Source organism: Phascolarctos cinereus, unplaced genomic scaffold (assembly GCF_003287225.1).
Source record: "Phascolarctos cinereus isolate Bilbo 61053 unplaced genomic scaffold, phaCin_HiC Scaffold_4;HRSCAF=312, whole genome shotgun sequence".
NCBI lineage: Eukaryota > Metazoa > Chordata > Mammalia > Diprotodontia > Phascolarctidae > Phascolarctos > Phascolarctos cinereus.
This window is the reverse complement of record NW_027555847.1, coordinates 67,449,361-67,467,711: the sequence shown is the minus strand read 5'-3', so window position 1 is coordinate 67,467,711 and position 18,351 is coordinate 67,449,361. Positions and strand designations below refer to the sequence as shown.

General features: G+C 40.2%; 1 protein-coding gene across 1 annotated transcript in view; it reads left to right on the top strand.

Annotated features, from left to right (window-relative positions):
- LANCL2 (LanC like glutathione S-transferase 2) overlaps positions 1 to 18,351 on the top strand; it is a 56,994-nt gene that overhangs the window by 23,529 nt on the left and 15,114 nt on the right. The window contains exons 2-6 of the mRNA XM_020981281.2: positions 4,947 to 5,064; positions 9,772 to 9,979; positions 10,560 to 10,707; positions 11,705 to 11,851; positions 16,144 to 16,326. Of these exons, the coding sequence (XP_020836940.1) occupies positions 4,947 to 5,064; positions 9,772 to 9,979; positions 10,560 to 10,707; positions 11,705 to 11,851; positions 16,144 to 16,326 (804 nt within the window). The remainder of the gene's footprint in view (positions 1 to 4,946; positions 5,065 to 9,771; positions 9,980 to 10,559; positions 10,708 to 11,704; positions 11,852 to 16,143; positions 16,327 to 18,351) is intronic.

Sequence of the window (18,351 nt, the reverse complement as noted above, 5' to 3'; positions counted from 1 at the left end):
GTAGCCCAGCAACATTGCAGAGCTTTCCAGGGCATTCAAGAGTTTGGCTTGACCATTCATTCAATAAAGACCAAGTGGGTAAAAGAAATGTATGTTACTTGATTATAATATGCATTTGGATTAACAATCTGTAGAGTTTGTCAGTTTGTCAGTGTATATATCTGATACTGACAGGATAGATAGATAAGTTGAACCCATAGTCGAACAGGAAGAGGAGAGTGGGCTGAATTGCCTTCATGAAATTACAGAGTTCCCTTAATGACGCCAAGCTTCCTCTGGAAATAAAATTGTTTGGTGCAGCAACATTACTGCTGTTCTGATGACCTGCAACATTAGTAGAAGAATTAAAAATAAATATCACCCAAAGGGCAAAGGAGAGGTACGTGGTGGGGCGAGCAAGCTCCAACCTGTTAGCAATGAAGAACTTCAAAGAAGAAGAGCGAAAGCAATCATTAAGGAGTTGTGTGATGGGAAGAGAAGATGGGCTCACACTGTGAACTGTGATCAGAGTGAGGAATGAATGATGGAGGAATAACCAGAATCACTGAAGCTTGTTGAGCAGGGGAGTGACACAGTTATATCCATACTTTAGGAAAATCATCTTGGCAGCTGGGTGTTGGATGGATTAGAATGGGCAGGGACTGAGTCTGGAGACCAATTAGAAGGCTATTGTAATAGTCCACGTTAGAAGTGATGAGTGACTATATGAGTAGAGAGAAAGGGGCACATGCTAGAGATGCTGGAAAGGTAGAAATTTTATTTTACAGTGTACATTGAGTGAGGAGTTGAGGATGAGATTGCAAGCTTGGGTGACTGGGAGGTTCCCTTTAATAATAATGAGGAAATTGGGAAGAAGAAAGGAGGTAGGTTTTTTTTGGGAGGGGAGGGGGAGAATAGTGAATTCTGTTTTGGACCAATTGAGTTTGAGATACCTATGGACATACCATTTGAGATGTCCAGAAGGACTGCAAGATACTGAAACAGTCCCTGAACTCAAGTAACTTACAGTCTAATAGTAGGAAAAACCTTCTATACAGTATAGATAAGTAAATACAAAAGATAAATATGTGTGTGTACACACACACACACACACACAACACACACACACACACACACGAAAACCAAACAACCCAAGGGGGAGTGCTAACAGGGTGCTCAGGAAATGCTTCAGGAAGGGGCACTTTTGCTGATGTATGTGAAGGAAGAACATTACAGAAATGAGAAACACACTAGAGTAGGAGGTGCAGTGCCTTGTTTGGAACCAGCAAACAGTTTGTTAGTGACAAATAATCATGGAAGTGTTAACAATTTTATAGACACTTCTAGTTTAATTCCATGATTTCGTCAATATCTGCATTTCAGGGAAGAGGACTTTGCACTGACTAGTTCATTGTAGACTAATAATTGTTAGACCCTCACTTTTAGAACTGTACAGTAAAAGATGCAGGTCTTGCTAATTATTTGGACACTGCAGGTAGATAGGTGGCTCTGGCCCAGGAGTCAGGAATATCTGAGTTGAAATCTGGCCTCAGACACTCCCCAGCTGTGTGACCCTGGGTAAGACACATCCTCTGTTTGGAGAAGGAAATGGCATGCCACTCCAGTATCTTTGCCAAAAAAATCCCATGGATGGTATGGTCCTTGGGGTCATAGAGAATTAGCATGAAAGACTCAACAATAACAACAACAAAAAATGTTCTTGCCTTAAAAGATGCAAGAATATACAAATCTTCTTGGGGTTTTTTGTTGTCTTTTTTTTTTTTCCCTGCAGGATAAGACTCCTCCCTAAAATTCTTTGGGCTTTTGTTAATGCTGAGTATGAGTTTACACCTCATTGTTAGAGATTGAAAGCTGTGGGGGATGAGGAGTGCTATGAGTGTTAGGTTTTTCCATTTGAGTTAATGAAAAATGATAAGACTTATCTCTGCCTTAGATTTCTCCTAAAACATTATGTAAAAGCAATATGGTGGCCAGGGAGGAAATGAATTGAATTGAATTGACTAAAGCCAGTTCTGAAAACATGAGAGAGATATGGCTTATTACTTGAAATCTTCTAATTGCTAGAAGGGAGGAAAAAACAAAACAAAACCCTGTGGCAATGCTAATAATATCTGTTACCATGAGAAATAATGTGAATACAAAAATAAAATCTTCCTATAAACATCTATTATATGCCATTTGGAATAATAGATTCAATTCTAACAGACTGGAGCACTGTGAGGAGTTTAACCACAAGCGATTAGTGTTCATACTAATATATGCTTGCTTTATAACACATAGGGGCCTCCTTGTTTGTACAAATTGCCTAGCTTATGGAACAGAAGCATTTTCCTTCCAACAGCAGTGCAATCACTATAAATAAGTCTCAGAACCAGGGCCGCTAGGCATCTTGTAAATATGCCTGTTCTTCCCATTGCCTTGTGGTTTCTGGGCTTTTTTTTTTCTTGTTGTGATTAAATAAAGGTTATAAATCCTTTTGCAAATGTATATGGTAAAATGTAAATTAGTAAAAATAAAGGCTTGATAGGAAGGGAAGAGGAGGAGGATAGTGGTGAAGAGATTTAAAAAAATGTTTTTTAAAAGGGCAATTTGTCCCCAAATGTTTAGCTCAGTACATTTCAGGGCAACTTTACACCTTTTAATAACATTTTTGCTCTGTAGCATCATTAGAATCAAGTGTACATGTTTGTGGATTTGGGATTGGGAGGGTCCTATCTTTTTGTTTGGAGCCCTTTGAGAGAAGGAGAGTTGTCTAAGGCGCAGGTTTGAATTTAGATGCCTGTGGCCTGCTCACTCTCCTCTTGGGCAAAGAAGAGAATAGATTGTTCAGAACACTGACTTGAGTAGGAATCTGCCCACCTGGTTTCCACAGGGGGCTGGTGGGTGCTGACTGGGGCACAGTTTAAAGCAAACCAAAGTTAGCCTTAAAAACATTGGCATCCTAGTTAGTCCTTAAAGCTAGTGGGAAGGGGGTGGGGGTGGGGGTGGAGTAGAGAATGAAAAGAATTGTGCAACTGCAAAGTTATTGTAGGATTTGGATTAATTAATGAAAAACATTGATTCAACTCTTATTATGCGCCCAGTACTGTGCTAAGTGCTAGGGACACAAATTTAAACACACAACAATCCTTGCTTTCAAAGAGCTTCCCTTCTGATAGAGGAAGAAAACACATATAGGAGAGTCTGGCTTCATGGCAGATGGGGTACAGAGGCAAAGCAGAGGGTAATGCCACTAGGCAGTACAGTGGATAGAGTGCCAGGCCTAGAGTCAGGAAGAGCTGAATTCAAATTTGATCTCAGATACTTAGGAGCAATTTGACCCTGGGTAAGTCAGTTTGCCTTAGTTTCCTCATCTGTAAAATGGGGCTAATAATGGCATCTAACCTCTCCCAGGGTTCTTATGAGGATCAAACGAGATAATATTTATAAAGTGTTTAAAACAGTCGCTGGCACATAGTGAGCACTTAATAAATGTTAGCTACTATTATTATTAGTGTCATTTCCAACAATAAAACCACATCCTTTGAACTCTTTGATGTTCCCAAGGAAACTTTCTCTTTTGTGTGTGTCTGGTAGCAGTTCCTGTTGAAAAGGAAAGGCTTTCCTTATGACAAGTCTTGCTCACCTGGCCATTGATTTGGTGCTGGGCTACAACCTAGGCTAGTGGTGGAGGGTTGGGTGGGAGGCTGTGCTGCTTCTGGAGCTCCTAAGCTTGCTTGCCATTGGTGGAAACTGGTTGCTAGTTGGTGTTGGTAGTAACTGACATGGCAGACCCTTTCTCCATAAAGATTGATGGCCACGGGGACAGACCAGAAGCAGGGCCACTGTTCTAGAGGTTATTGCTGTTCCCAGGACTCTTGAGCACAAAATCCTGGGCTTGTGTCCACTGGGGTGCAAAGAGAAGTGGTGGTGATTTGATGTGCCCAGCACACAGGGCCCCCATCCTTTCCTCAGATTGCCTTGCTGGTTCCCAGCTACCATGTTGGTGGAAAGGGCAGGCATGGCAAGCTTCTCTTCTGTAGAGAAGAGCTAGTCCAAGGGCTGGTGGACTGAGGGACACTTTATTCATTGAATAGTTACTACATAGAGAGATCCTAATGTTTTCCTAGCAAAATTACCTACCTCACAGGATTGTTATGAAACTCAGATAAGATTTTACATTTCTCAGCCTTCACTGCAGTGCCTTGGACTGCTCCTCTGGCACAGAGGACTTTGATAGGTGAACCTTGCTTTGCCTCATTTTTCTCAGAACCAGGCCTGCAGACTATTTCTGAGCCTCTTCCATACCATCCCCCCCCATTTGTCTGACCTCCCCCTTTCTAGCTCCCCTCATTAGACTGAAAGCTCATTAAGGACCAGGACTGTCTTGCTTGCTTCTCTTTGTTTCCAACAGGTGCCTGGCACAAAGTAAGCACTTAATAAATTAGCTATCTAGTTAGCTATCAGCTCTATGAGGAGCTGATAATAGATGAGCAAACTCTAGTGGGGAAAAGCTTCAGACAAGGAGTCAGAAGACTTGTCAAGTCTCAGCTCTGTTCCTAACCCACCAGTTTTGTGACTGGAAAATTAATCCTGTATCTCTGGGCCTTGTTTCTAAATTCAGAAGGTTGTACTACATGATTTCTAAGGTTCCTTCCAGCACCAATAATCAGTGAATCTACGAAACTCATTCAGAAACAATAAAAGATTGGCTAGCAGTCCCATGGCTGGTAAAGCCGATCTAGGCCTTAGAACCTAGGTTTTCTGACTCCAGGGTAGTGCTTTTGTACTTTGTAAAGTACCTCATGAACACAAGTTTGGCTAAAAGCTAGAGAAGAAAAAAAAATGCTGTCGTTTTTATTGGTGTTCTAGAATGAGTATCTTCTATGTTCCTTTTAGAAAAAAAAATTAGTGTTAAAAATTTCTTGCTGCATGACCCTCTCCTACCTCTTTGCTTGGGTTTTCAGATCAACTCCAGTTTTGCAAAGAGGATCCAGACCAAAATCAAGGACCTCCTGCAACAGATGGAGGAAGGCCTGAAGACTGCTGATCCTCATGACTGCTCTGCATACACTGGCTGGACAGGTAAGTCTAGAGCATGGCATTTGGGAATCTCTTTCATTTTATTCCTTTTGCTAGATTTTTAGTCTCTCCCCCTTTTAAAATAATTAACTACTTATTTGTAAATAAGAGTTTGAGGTAAGCACTTTTTATACCTCAGGGTGTTAAAGAAATGTAAGTTATTACTTTGAACTGATTCCTTGTTGATCAGGTGCTTTACACTTGTACAAAGGTCTTTTGTGCGTTAAGGATTTTTGACTAGGTAGTCAACACTTGAACTTTATTCATTAAAAAGAATCTTGTTTGAGCTGACTTTTAGCTCTGCAACTAACTGCCCATGCTGTTTTATCATAAGCATACCATAATAGCAGTAGTATAATCTCTGATCTTTGAGGCAGAATGAGACCAGACTTAGGGTTCTGGCTATTATTTACTATCTCTGTACCTTGTACAAACCTCTTTACTACTGTGTGCCTCAATTTTTTCATCTATCAAATGGGGATAATATACTTGTACTGCTGTTTCCTCCACAGAATTTTTGTGAGTATCAAATGGGATAATGTCTGTGAGATCACTTTGTAACTATGAATGTAAGTTAAAAACAATAATAATGTCTTAACTTGCCTTCCCCTACCCCAGTGCCTTTGTGGCTCGTTATGGTTGAATAGATTTTTTGGTGATTAAGCAATCAGCTACTCTCATATGCCCATCTACACTAGTTTAAAAGTGAGTGAAATACTGAGGCCATCTTTTGAAAACAGGAAATTTGAATCTGTTCGTTAATAGATGAAAGCAGCCAACATTAACTGTTGAATAGCAAGAAGAATTCTTTGGAGCAGGGATTCTTAACCTTTAGCAGCTTAGGGAAGATTATGGAGCCCTTCTTAGAATATTTCTTTTAAAAATTAATAATTGAAATAAAAATTATATTTCAGTTAAAGGTTAGTGAAAAAAATGTTTTTGTCTCTCCAAACTAACAGATCTCCTGAAATCTGTAAATGGATTAGATTAAGATTTGTCCTTTTCTAGATTCTAATATTCCACTGATTCAGCTTGTAAGTATCTGTTTCATGTATAAGTAGTAATTCAGTCAGTGCAATGATGGAACAAAGGAAATCAGAATAAGGTCTTTGTTCTCAGAAAACTCAAGCTTAGTTGATGACGATAAGGGGGAATTTGAGAAATAGCCATAGATATTGGCAAGAACTACCCCAGGTCTTAGGGAGTTAGCAGTGGCTGGCTTTCTGCTGTCAGAATTGCTGATGACTATAACATAATCAAAACCTTTTAGCCCTTTAAGAAGATTATAAACCTGTAGACTGAATTTAATATATAAAACCAGCAAATGCTATGCCAAGGACAAAAGCTGTGATTGACTTAAAGATTAGAATCCAATGGGAAAACCTCGTAAGCACTGTCCAATATTAAGGTTCTTAGATTCTGTTATATTTAAAGATAGAATAGAGACCATCTAAGTAAAGAAGAAATCAGTGTTTTCAACATGTTAGCAATATGTTTAGCTCTAATGTTTCTGGCAGTTAAGGGATAATGGGAGATATTTTGGTTTTGAAATTGGCAGTTGACACAAACTGGAAGGGATAATTGACACATTTGTTGAAAGAGTCAGTGTTCAGAAATATCTCCTTGGACTACATCTACTCAGATAAATCATACATTTCTACTGTAACGATTCTTTGTCAGGTATTGTGCCTGGATGCTGCAGATGCAGAGACAAAAATGAAACAGTCTGTGTCCTTAAGGAGCTTGACCTTCCAGTTGCTGAGACAGTGTGTATACATGGAAGTTTATAAAAATAAATATATAATAACTCAAGGAGGAAGCCCCAGCCTCTGGGGCTGAGTGGGGGGAGATCAGGAGAGCCCAGGAAAGGCTTCCTATAAGAGGTGGTGTTTGAGCTGGGCTTGGGAGGAAACAAGATCCTGAGAGGTGAAGGTGAGGAGAGAGATCGTTGCAGGGGCAGCCGGTACACAGGCTTAATCAGGCTGCTGTTTCATGTGTGAGTAGCAGCAAGAGAGCCAGTTTGGCCGGGCTAGAGAGTATGGGGAAGGGACTAAGACAGGTGTGTAGGTGGGAGAGTCATCTGTGTAGAGATGGTAACTGAACCAAGGTAACTGAAGACATCAATAGAAGAGTTTACAGAGAGAAAGAAGAGGGCCTAAGACAGAGCTGTGCTGTATGTCCTCAGCTTAGAGGGTAGTCCTTGAATGAAAGTCCAACAAAGCAGACTGAAGAGAAGCAGACAGAAAGATCAAAGTTGACCCAAGATAGAGCAGTGTCAGAAAAGCCAGGGAGAAGAGAGTAACCAGGAAGAGAGAGATGTCAACAGTGTTCAGTGCTGGAGAGATGTCAAGAAGGATGAGAGTTGAGAAAAGGCCATTGGATTTGGCAGTTAAGGGAGGGAAGTTTCAGTTGAGTGGGGTGGTCAGAAGCCAGATTACTAGGAGTTGAGAAGTGAGTGAGAGGAGAGGAAGTGAAGACAGAGAGTTTGTCAAAGGGAGACTTGGTATAGGATAGCTTGAAAGGTTGGGAGAGTCAAATGGGGATGGGATGTGTAATTAAAGCTTGGGGAGATCTGGACATTTGTAGGAAGTAGTAAATGAACTAGTAGATAGGGAAAGATTTAAGAGGAGAGGATAATTATGGGAACAGTCTGCTGGTAGAGATAGGAAGAAGAGAGAATCAAAGATTCAGTTAGAGAGGTTGGCATGGTGAGGATGGGGCCCATATCTGCATTAGAGAGTGGAGTTAAAGAATAGAAAATGGAAGCTAATGGCAAGGGGTTTTGAAATATAGAGCAGTGGAGAAGGAGCTTGGAGTTGATACCCTCTTTCTCTATGAGGTATGTAGTGAGGGTGCTCTCTGCTGAGAGCAGGTGGGAAGAGGGAGGGAATCTGGAGGAGCAAAAAAAGGGTTTGAAACAGCTACTGTGAGAAGTTTCTAGAGAATCAAGAAGGAAGGAATGAAAGGCTTGCTCTATTGCAGTGAGGGCCTAGTTGAGATGAGCTGACATAAATTTGTAGTTGTAAGTCTTCCTCTACAATTGGGTTAAAAATTAGCTTTCTATGTATGTAAGATGGGGGAGGTGTTGGTAGGCAAGTCTGCAAATTTTAGGGGACTGTAGTGAATTGTGACATCGCAGCCAAAAAGGCTAATGTGATCCTGGTCTGTATGAAGATTAGCATAACGTATATAGAATGCTGGCTGATAGGTCCTCTGTACTACCCTGGCCACACCACATTTAGAATAGCAGGATTGCTTTGGTGACATTTTTTAGGAAGGCTTTTAATGAGGCAAGGTTAGGAAGATATTAGCCCTGAGGACCTATCCTCGTGAGGATCTTTTGAAGGGAGTAGGAACAATTAGCCAGCAGTAGAGAAGTTGTGATAATTGGCTTAAAATACTTGAAGGACCAACATGTGGAAGGACTTTTTCTGCTTGGCCTGAAAAAGGATAGTTTTTGGAAGTTTCAGAGACATAAGTTTAGGCTTTATATAAGGACAAACTTATTTCTTAATAATTAGAAGGGAAATTGGGCCATCTTAGGGAACCGTGGGTTTCCTGTCACTGGAGATCGTCAAGGAGGACTAGGCATCACTCGTCAGGTGTATTGGAGAGGGATTCCTATTCCAAAACAGGTTAGAATGGCTTGGGTCACTTCTGACTCAACAGTTCTGTCATTCCTTAGTCCATTTGCCCCCTAAAGTTAACAATGTACCATAAAGTGCTGATTATAGTAGTTATATTTCATTTTTTTCATCAATAAAAATTATTTAGTGCCAACAATAGTAAACAGATGCAGGAGGCCAGACGGATGCATACAGTAAGGAAAACCGATCCCCAATGCAGTTATGAACCTAACCTGGCTAAAGTGAGTTTAACTAGTAAAAACAAAAGTATATCTAAGAAGGAATCACAGCAGGGCCGGCAACAGGCCTCTTTCCCTAGCTGCCCTTGTTTACCTCTAATGGTCTCCAGTCCAGGCATACTTGCTCCTTGGCATCTCACTAGCTGTGTCTGTCATTAAAAGATTCCATTTGGCCAGTCTGAAGAGCATTTGGCTTTTGATTCATTGCTCACCCAAAACTGTACCCTATTTTAAGAATTGCGTTGTCAATCATATTGTAGCCGCCTCACATAGTTAAATTAAGGCTGTTTTAAATAGAACCTTGCATTGTATCTGCTGTGTTTTTTAGTTTGCTCATAGTTAACTCTGTCTACTTTCAGTAAGCTCAGTGTAAATTTAAAACAACAATAAAAAAAGAAACATTCATGGTGAGTGCTGTCTTCAGTGATCTTATGTTAGTTATAGTCAGTGGACCCATCACACTGGTTTTGAGGGATGTGGATTCTAGTTGCTCCTTTCGTCGCAGAGCCAGCTAAGTGGAGGTTCATCTGTCTTGGTTTTTAAATAGATAGAGAGCAGACTGGAGGTGGGAAAGAGGGAATAGAAATCTGCTGAGTGGCTGCTTGTAACATCCTTGCTCTAGTCTAAGGTAAAGCTTTTTAGCAGTGTATATTGTGCCTCTTACTTCGGAAGCTTGGTCTTCTTTATTCACAACTATCAATTCCAGAGATTGTTTCTTATCCTAATATAGTGGGAAGAGTTTGTGCCAAAGAATGTTGGAAGTGGATTCTAAATACTGCTATTGGGGCTGAGGCAGAAGGGAAACGTAATAACACTTTTCTTTTGGGGGTGGGGGCTTATTCTAGGCATAGCCCTTCTGTACTTGCAGATGTACCGTGTCACTTCGGACCAGGCCTACCTGCTGCGATCCCTGGATTATGTGAAGAGAACGCTTCGTAATCTCAGCGGCCGGAGGGTCACTTTTCTCTGTGGGGATGCGGGGCCCCTCGCTGTAGGTGCTGTGGTGTACCACAAGCTAAAGAGTGACAGCGAGTCCAGAGAGTGCATCACAAGGTGAGTTAAGCTCAAAGTCTCTCTCATTTCCTAGTTGGGGTTATTGCTGTGGAAAAGTACCTCAGAAAAATTGCTTTTGTGCTTGTCTTACATGAGACAGAGGGAAGCCAACGTGCCACTTCTGGAACTGAAAAACTTTTATAATGTGCCCTGTCCCATCATAGTGGGACAACCAAGTTCTGTCTTCTGTGGGCAGAGTTCCACTGGAGTGATCTGTGTAGCTGAGACATGAGTTTGGTTTATATTTTAGGGAACAAACATGTTCCTTTGAGTCGTAGTCGAAGCCACTTAAATATTTTTCTCTCAGATGCCTTAGCTGGCATTTAATGAAAGCCTGGGTTAGGGCTCTGTGCTGACTTGCTAACTGGGATCTATTAAGGGAGAAGAATTAGTGGGGATAGAGAAGGATTTGGAGGGTTTTTAATCTGGGCCTCGAATCAGGGATGACCCCATTCATCAGGTCCCAAGAATATGTGAATGTGGGGGATTAACTTCTTTTTAATAAAGGGGATTCCATGTCTCTTCTGAGGAAATTGATTTTGGTTTTATTTTATTTTTTGTTTTTGTTTTTTTTAATTAGACTTTTGCAGCTACAGAAAACAGTCGTAAGTCCAGACTCAGACCTTCCAGATGAACTCCTTTATGGACGGGCAGGTTACCTGTATGCCTTACTGTACTTGAATACAGAGATTGGTCCAAACACAGTGTCTGAGACAACTATCAAAGAGGTATTGATTATAGGAGCTAACTGCCAAACGTGATAGCTATGCAAGAGTTATACTCATCTCTTTGTTTAAAATCTGGCAGTGACCAGGATCCTAGGTCTAGAGCTGGAAGGAACCTCCTGGCAATCTATCCCAACTCTCTCATTCTACAGAAAAGGAAACTGAGGCTCAGAGAGGTTGAGTGACTTTCCCAACATGACTTAATAAGTAAACATTAAAGGTGGGATTTGAACCAAGGACTTTTGACTACTCCAGAGTCAGTACTCTTTTCCCTTGTACTGGGCTGAACATTCTCAGACACATGAGAAATAGCTCCTGTTTTTCTTTCTGAATAAACTTTTAAAATCAACTACTTCCTCCATTGACCTATTAGCAGCCTTTCCTTTCAAAACATTCTTCCTAGTGCTTAACATAAATTCCTTATGCTGTAATTTATCTTATTTGTTCCTGTTCATCCTCACTAATGATAAAGATAGTTGACCTTCCCTTAGCTGTCTCTTCTCTGGCCTAACTATGCCAGTTTTCCAGTCTATCTGAACAGGTTTATTTTCTAGACTTCTGTATTTTCCTCCTATTAAAAAAAAGTAAAGTTGGAACTAGAAAAGAACAGTAACAAAGTGGTTTGAATTATTTGATTTCTTATCTACTACCCACTTCAGACTGATAATCAATAGAGGAGACAGGAAAGAGCAATAGTAAGCTATTAGGTAGTAATTCCTTCTAAGTACCACAAAAGCCATTTGTAGAAACTACTTTTGACGTTTTTATAGTGTCCTGGGTTTCATTACAGGGAAAGTCTCTGGTTGGCTTGGAGCCTCAGTTTATTAATCTGTCAAATGGAAGTAATGTATGCTGAGTACCAGGAAATTTTCATGTAAAGAATTTATATAATTCTAGAGAACTATTATTACCTTAGATTAGATTGTATTAATAATAAAGAGATTGATATTTGGAACAAAGTCATTACAAGTTTTTGAGATTCGTGTTGTCTCATCTTTAGGTAGTAAATGCCATCATCGAATCAGGTAAAAATCTATCCAAGGAAGAGCGCAAAACTGAACGCTGCCCACTGCTCTTCCAGTGGCACAGGAAGCAGTATGTTGGAGCAGCTCATGGTGTGGCCGGAATCTACTATATGTTAATGCAGGTAAGTGTGTTCTAGAATCGAGCTCTCTTGGCAGCACAGTAGACTGATCACACTGCCATTTTGGTCACCAAATGTTAATAAAGCCTATTGGTCTTATACAGTATGAAACTAGAGACTTACTGTTACCCCTCATGTGAAACTGGTATTTTTTAGAAAATATGATTTCATTGCCTCACTTTGAATCACAGATGAATTAATTCTCCTTGGATCACAAGCTAGATGCTACTGAAAATACATATATTATTTATACCAAACTGCCTGATGGTCTAGGTTTTTGCAGATGAGCTGCCATGGGTGAAATTCGGCCATCCACTCATTTGCTTAGTGTCTAGTCTCCTCTGCAGAGACTGTCACGTAACAGAATTGGCCTCCCCAAAGCCTGGTGATTTACTTCTTATTAAGAGACTATATTGTATGTAAGTCCCCAGCTAATAAATGGGTTTGGATTTTACCTGCTCACAAATGATGCTTATACTTATAATTAAACTCAAAGTACTATCCCAGCTACATGTTTCTGAGTGACTTTCATGTTTGTTGTTGTTATTTTTAATGGATAGATGCATTTTTAACTCCAATTTTGCATGCCAGGAATGCATCTCTGCTCGCAAAACACCCCCCCACACACACACCTGTTGTAGTAGCTCACTTAGAAACAACCCAAGAGGAGAAGGCAGTAGGTACTTCTGAGTGTCAATGACTTCTTAATTTCCTAGTCCTCTCCAGCTGCATTGGCTGTATAAGGTTCCGTAATTTCTGAGCTGGGAGCACCTTCAGCAGCTACCTCATCTGACCCATATATACTACAATATGACCAATACGTGGCCATCCGCCCTCTGTTTGCAAACTTCCAAGAAGGGGGGACCCACTGCTTCCTGAAGTGATTCATACAGCTTGTTCCCCCATTCTGAGTTTAGAAACAAAGATTTGCTGCTTCTCTCAGACATAAGAACAAGGACTTTAGACTCAGACTTCTCCTTTGTTCATTTGTTAGCCAGGAAATACTAAAATGAAGTCTAAGCCAGCACTCATGATGGTCATTAGAGGCCGAGACTGCTGAAGCAGATCCACCTTTGTGGGAAGGGTGAAGCCTTAGTAGAAAACTCTGGACAGGCTGCAGACATTCAGCTGGTTAAGTTCCTCGTGAAAATGTCATTGTCCAAATGTCTCTGCTTCTTGCCTCTAAGTCCTCAGAGCCACATTTCTGCAATCACGCCCTGGAAACACACACATAAGTGATACAGCCCTTGTATGGCCTTCAGTCTACAATGAGTCATAGAGACTTTAGACAGAAGGAATGACATCTGTCAGCATATGTTCAGTGACAGCATCAGCTTCTTTTTTTGGGAGCCCTTCCCATCCTCTCCATCCATATTCTTCATCCTGAACCTGCCAGAGGAGAATACTTTCAGCTGGTTTAGATACCACGAGTGGTAGATCACACCAAAAATCATCCTTAAATAATCCAAAATTAATCAAACACAAGCCCCCAAGTGCATCCTCCAAGTTATAGGGTCTCAAGGACATGCTTTCTAGGGCAGTGCTTTCTTGACGCTCACTCTCTCACCTCAATGTCATATCTGTTGCTTCTTCTGCCTACTTCTGCCAAAGAAAAATCTTTTTTTGGGGGGGTGGGGCAGGTTTAGCTGTGTCTTGATTTTTAGGTTTCCATTTTGGGACGAGAAATTCTCAGTGGTTATTGTTCTGCAATTTCAGTGAAGCACCATGTGAAGGTACCTTTAAGCAAAGGTTTATTTTACTCCAGGAAATGTGTCAACTAACAGACCATCTGCTTTAATGTTGAATTTTGTTAGAAAATGATTGACCTTTTTTGTGATATTCATTCTTTAAAAGTACCTATTAATTCAAGAACTAATAGGGCTTACCAGGATGCAGTATTTGTGGTGGCTTCTGTGATTAATGAGGTATAGATAATGCCCCAAGCAGCAGTGTAAAACACTAAATTTTGCCCATTTGTTTTTAAGTACCAATATAAATAATTCTTGCATAGCAGAATTTTGAGGATAAGAAATTAATGCCAGCACAGGTCTCAATCTATTCCTCTATAATTTAGTTACCTGCTATAATTATACAAGATAGATAAGTGTGAAAATGGACCAGCCTGCCAGATCCTTTGCAGTATATACAAATCTTCAGAATAACTAAAGTCATGTGCCTTTTAAAAAATAAAATACCATTTGCATTTAGAATAGTTACTTCATTTCTATATTCCCTGGACAATTACAGTTCTGCATGAGACATGGGGAATCTTTTTCTGTCAAGGGATTATATTATATCCCATAGAAATAAAAAGCATCACGATTTAGTTGTTAACTTAGTTTTAAAAGAGAAATATGCATTATGAAGTTTTAAAAAATATTAAATATTATATTTACTTTCTTTAAAACTATTCAGTATATAAGACACTTTAACAATAAATATGTCTACTTTGTGGCTATTAAAGGGTGGAGAGAAGGAGAAAGAAAAGGGAAAAGATGGGAGAGAAAAAAGAAGGCAATCAGCGCAGTCATAGGCACGTGTACCAAGAGACAAGAGACTGAGCGATAGGCAGAGTAAGAGGTATAGGGAGAGCTGTTAGGCTTAATTATAAGTGCTCATTGCCAGGTCTGCAGGTGCACATGCAGTGGATGATAGAGTGATAGAGAGAAGAGTGTAAGCTGACTGCAAGAAGTGGCATCGAAGTCACCCCAGTTTGCAACTTCAGTGTCACTTAATTCTCACACATTACCCCGTCAGTTGCCAAGCTCTTTATTTTTGCCTCCCTGACGGTTTTGGCATATGCCCCCTTCTCTCCACTCACACAGCTACAATGATAGTTCAGGCCCTCATCCCCTCTTGCCTGGACTATGATAATAGTCTGCTAATTGGCCTCCCTGCTTCAAATCTCTCACTACTCCAATCCATCTTTCATATAGCTGCCAAATTGATTTTTCTAAAATAAACTCTGCTGTCTCTCTATACCTTCAAAAGATTAAATAGAAACTCCACTAGTTAGCATTTAAAGTACTACATAATCTGTCCTAATCCTGCTTTTCCATGTACTCAGCAGTCCAGCCATGCTGGTCCTCTTAACTGCTCCTTACTCACAACACTCCATATCTGATCTCTGGGTCTTTACCTGGGCTGTCCCTTATGCCTGGTAGGTACTCTTTTCTTATCTCTGTCTTTTTAATTCCTGGTTTCTTTCAGTATGAGGCCTTTCTCAATTCTGCATAGTTGCTGGAGCTCCTCTTTCCACCACCCCCAAGATCACCTTGTTTTTGTTTTGTTTATATTTTGTATGTACTTCTGTATGTGTGTGTTATCTCCTCCATTAGAATGTAAACTTGCTAAGGACAGAAACTGTCTTTGTATCCCCAGTGCCTAGCGCGGTACTGGGCTCAGAGTAGTTACTTAATACATCCCTGGTGATTGATTGACAAAGACAATATTGAGAACATGTATACTTGGAAAAGGAGCTGGTACAGTCACTTACCAAAAATGAGATACAGCAGTGGGGGTTTCCAGGGTTACACTTGGGTTGTCTGGGATACTAAAAGATAAACAAGAAGGAGAATGGCTCATTGGAAGCTACTTTATATGGAATTTAGGGGGAAAACAGGCAAGCAACATGTAGGATGAGAGATGTGGAGGATACTTCTGTACTGATGTATTTACTTTTATCTCCAGCACCTGTTTCTCCCAGAGTATCCTCTCACTCTTCTTCTCCTAGAGAGCCATCCTTTATAACAAAGAGTAGAAAAGGGGGGAGAGGAGGGAGAGGGGCAGAGCCCAGTTCAGTAAAACTAATGAACCATCAAAAAAGTCTGACATTATCTGCAGTTTCCCACATCCGTAGTCCTCTACCTGTGTAAAAACAAATGGAAGTGTCTTCCCAGCTATTCTTTGAGTCCAAGCCTGCTCTCTGTAAAATTTCAGAGCGTTTAGTTTCAGCTGTTTTGTTGTTGTCTTTCCATTTACATTGTTGGAGTGATTGTGTTGTTTCCTTTGTTCTGTTTGATTCATTTTGTATCAGTTTATAAGCCTTCCAATGTGTCTCTGTATTCCTGTTCATTTTTTTTCTTAAGGAAAGTGATTTTTCCAATAAAAGGAGTTTCAATAAAAAGGATTTCCTGATTAAGTCTTAGATAACCAGATAATTAAAATAACCGTAACCTCTTTATTTGCCAAATATTCTAAGCAGTTGAAGTTTTATTCTGTTTACTATGACATAGTTATCTTTTTTAAATGCTAAAAGAATATATTATAAATGTGTGTCTTGCTTTGTTTTAAAGCCAGCATCTAACGTGGACCAGGAAACCTTGGCAGAGTTGGTGAAACCAAGTGTTGATTATGTGCGACATAAAAAATTCCGATCTGGAAATTATCCATCGTCGTTAAGCAATGAAACGGATAGATTAGTCCATTGGTGCCATGGTGCCCCAGGGGTTATACATGTGCTTCTACAAGCCTATAAGGTCAGTCTTCACTTTTCTTAATGAACATCCAGTGTAAAGATGACCACCTTTTCTTCACAGAAGTAGATTTTCGTTTTGACTTTGGGTAGGACGTAGACCTTTCCAAGTTAACATTCTGTCAAAGAAAGTAGGAATTATTTTTTTAGTTGGGTTATTGTTGTGTCTCACTAACTGGCAGCATATTAATAAATGGTAGAAAACCTAATGACAGCATAGTTTTCATTCTGCTGAGATGCTTGCAACAAATTGAGGGGCTAGAAAATTTCACCAGCTGCCAATATTTGGCTTACTTCTAATCATCCAGGCTCACAGACTTTCTTTTTATCCCTTCTTACCTTTGACAAGGTTTTAATACAATATTGCTGTTCAGGAACTTTGTACATTTATTTAAAATTGCTTTAGTGTCTGCCTGAGAACTAAGGGAAATAAGTGGAAGTAACATTAAGTTCTAGGCCTTTTTCAATACTGTATTTGATAAACAGCTTGAACAAATTGCCACATGTAAGTTAAAGTGAACAGTGGTTCTTGTCCAGCCTTCCTTTCCATGGTTTGCATCCTTATTTGTGACAGTCCTCTCACTAGAGATGGTAGTATTCTGAATCACATCACTCAACAACCATGCAATTCATTTGTTTCCATGAGGATTGGGTTATGGTTATATGGCAAGATTTTTTGATAAAGGAGCAAAAAAGCAGTATAACTAAGAGAGTAATCATTCACATTTTCACCAGAAATGGTAAGTGCTAAAAGTTTGGTGAACTTGGCAAAGAACTGGAGCTTGATGTTCTCAGATCTTTTCTTTTTTCAGTTTTTTTTTTTTACAATTTCATTGCCATTAGGAATTCCTTATGAGGAAATGCCCTCCACTGATGCAGGACTGGACCTCCTTCACAACCTAGACAGTCTTAGAATGGTCTGAGGCATTGGGAGGTTCACAGGGCTTGCTATCTTGTTTTACAGGCAGGCCTTGAACCCACTTAGAATTTCCTGATGCTGGCCCTCCCACTGTACGCCACTGCCTGCCTCCTTTTCTTTCTCCTGTAATTAAGAGAATAACGTAAAAGAAAATAAAACATCTGCCATCAAAGAAGACCAGAATCCATCTCCTTTCCCTTTCTTAAGTCTTCATGAATAATCAGGAGAAAAGGGCATTTACTGAAGGGCCTTAAATAGAGAATCCTCATAAAACAAAAGAAAAAGGTTTCACATAACTCAGAAGGAGTATTTGGGTGGCCATTGGCTTTTAGTATAAGGAAGAAATAGCTAAGGGAGTATTTGGGGAATCCACATTACCCAGGTTTCTTTTTCCCTTGAAATTCCTCTATTTAAATGCTAACCCAGCCCATCCCTTCTCAGTATTAACGTGTGTAAATATCTTACTCATTCTTTTGCTTAGTCCTGCCACGCCAGCTAAAGATACCACCCTGTGCTTAACTGCAGCTGTATTTCTACCATGATACAGTCATCCAAAGATATATTTCAGCCTTATATTATCTGTATAGATGTCCTTCAATATGCAGCATATACATAGAGTCTAGGCAGCTTGACTGCTAAATGGATTTCTGTGTGCCCGCAACCTTATTTCACATTCACTTTTAAAGGATGGCGTGTATCAACAGGGCGCTCTGCCCTGCTGAAAAGCAATCCCTGGCTCTGGCATTCCTTCCCACCTTGTTTCTGTCACTGATCTCAGTCTCCCAGTGGACTAGAGAAAGTAGGCAGGTAACAGGCAGTCAGGCTATCATGCTGCCCAACGAATCATCTGTCACCAGAGCAGTTGGTACCATCACCCGTGACCCAGCGAGTGGCCATGGTGAGACAGATGCACCCAATGCTCAGCTGCTGGATGACTTAGATTAACTGCCTAGTGCACTTGGTCACCGAAGAGGAGATTACCCCTTGGATACAAATACCTTTTATAAACAAACGTAGGGCAAATATTAAGCTGAGAAACAGTATAATTTGTCTGAAACAAAAATGTGAGTACTTGCACAAGAATTGCACTGGTAATCAGTGCAGTTAAAA